General features: G+C 58.5%; 1 protein-coding gene across 1 annotated transcript in view; it reads left to right on the top strand.

Moving 5' to 3' along the window:
- The window catches only part of LOC103769557 (KAT8 regulatory NSL complex subunit 2-like), a gene marked incomplete at both ends in the record, with an annotated part of 4644 nt that extends 2886 nt beyond the window's left edge, over positions 1–1758 (top strand). Inside the window, 2 exons of the mRNA XM_008936768.1 lie at positions 35–115; positions 1568–1758. Of these exons, the coding sequence (XP_008935016.1) occupies positions 35–115; positions 1568–1758 (272 nt within the window). The remainder of the gene's footprint in view (positions 1–34; positions 116–1567) is intronic.
- Between the last annotated feature and the right edge of the window lie 7 nt (positions 1759–1765).

Genomic DNA, 1765 nt, shown 5'->3' with positions numbered 1-1765 from the left:
CGGCCCCTAGCAGGGGCTGGCGGGCCCAGAGGAGCTGGAAGCTGCTCCCACCGACCTCTACCTGAGTGCTGCTGAGCTCCAGCCCACTGAGAGCTTGCCCCTGGAGTTCAGTGATGTAAGTTTTCTGCAGGGGGTTTTTAGGCCGTGGTGTCCAAGAAAAGCTCCCCCTGAGTGCTGCTGTGCCGTGAGGTCCCCATGAAATGGAATCGTGGTTGGAAGAAGAGACCTTGAAGGGCATGGAGTCCACCTGTGCCCCCAGCACGGGCAGGTCCCCACTGCCCCGTGTCCCTCACACCACATCCCCACAGCTTGGGAACCCCTCCAGGGGTGGGGACTCCACCACTGCCCTGGGCAGCCTGGCACAGCCCTGGGCAACCCTCTAGGGCAAGAAATTGTTCCTCAGGGGCAACTGAAACCTCCCCTGGGGCAACTTGAGGCCATTGCCTCTTGTCCTTGGGAGAAGAGCCTGACCCCCACCTGGCTCCAGGCTCCTGTCAGGAGGTGTCAGAGCCAGAAGGTCTCCCCTGAGCCTCCTTTGCTCCAGGCTCAGCACCCCCAGCTCCCTCAGCTGCTCCCCCCCACACTTGGGCTCTAGACCCTTCCACACACCCTCGGGGAGCTGGCTGGGAGCACACGTGGGCATCGTGTAAACTACACGGAGAACACAGAACTACTTTTACTCTTGCTGGCCTGGGGAAGGAGTCTCTTGAACAACGTGCAGGAATGTGAGAGCTTTGGGAGATGTTTGTTGCTGTAGTTTTGGTGACTGCTCCTTTAGAAGCACTGTGCTCTCATTTAAATCCGTATTTAGGGGCTTTTTAAAAAGAGGATTGTTTTCCCCCCTCTTTTCTCCCACGAGAAATCCATGAGGATTTTAATCCCCAGATTATTCTGATGTCCTGGATGTATGTTAAGCCTACATGCTTAAAATCCCTTGAAATTTGTTTAAACAAAGAAACACCGTGGGGTCAATTTGGAGCCTCTCCTCTGAACGAGGTGTCACTTCCCTCAGTTATTTGGATGCCCCTGAGATTCTTGAGCACTCTTGGGAGGCAAATCTCAAGAAAATCTCCAATCTCCTGCACCCTAGGTGGGTGAAGTTGCCCCTTGTGGGGTGCAGACATCACACCTTGGTGTCAGCCAGCCTCCAAAGATAAACCAGACCCCGGCCTCTGGCGCCAGCAGCGAGCTCGGGGACCATCCCTTGTGTTGGGGCGAGCAGAGTGGGTTGTGTGGAATCCCAGGAAAGGGGTGACTGCTCCATGTGTCCCAAGGAGAGCAGGATTGGACCCGTTCCCAACCCTCCTGGCTGCTGCACAGCACGCTGGGCTCTCACCGTGCACCCCACACCTCGTGTTGGGTGGGAGCGTGGTGCTGCTGGGTGGGATCCTGGCGTTCTGGAGGAGGAGGAGGAGGCTCCTGGAGCTGCATTCCCGAGGCTGGGAATCCCAGTGGCACGGTCCCTGCTGCTCTGCTTCCCTCCTTCCATGCCCACAAAGCACTGGAGCCATCTGCTCCTCTGGGATCCCTCCTGCTGCTGAGCCGCCCCCGGTGTTTTCTCTCCTAGGACCTGGACGTGGTGGGTGACGGGATGCAGTGTCCCCCCTCCCCTCTGCTCTTCGACCCTTCCATGGCCCTCGAGCAGTCCCTCAGAGACGTCTCCGAGGCCCCTATAGACATTCTGGCTCTGGAGGAGCCTTCCCACCCCGGCCTCCCACCGCAGACAGACAGAGGGACCTCCTCTGGCCACATCTTCTCGCCGGGC

The sequence above is a fragment of the Merops nubicus genome, unplaced genomic scaffold, assembly GCF_000691845.1.
Source record: "Merops nubicus isolate BGI_N331 unplaced genomic scaffold, ASM69184v1 scaffold35903, whole genome shotgun sequence".
Classification (NCBI taxonomy): domain Eukaryota; kingdom Metazoa; phylum Chordata; class Aves; order Coraciiformes; family Meropidae; genus Merops; species Merops nubicus.
Note: the sequence above shows the minus strand (reverse complement) of the source record. Positions and strands in the feature narration are given on the sequence as shown.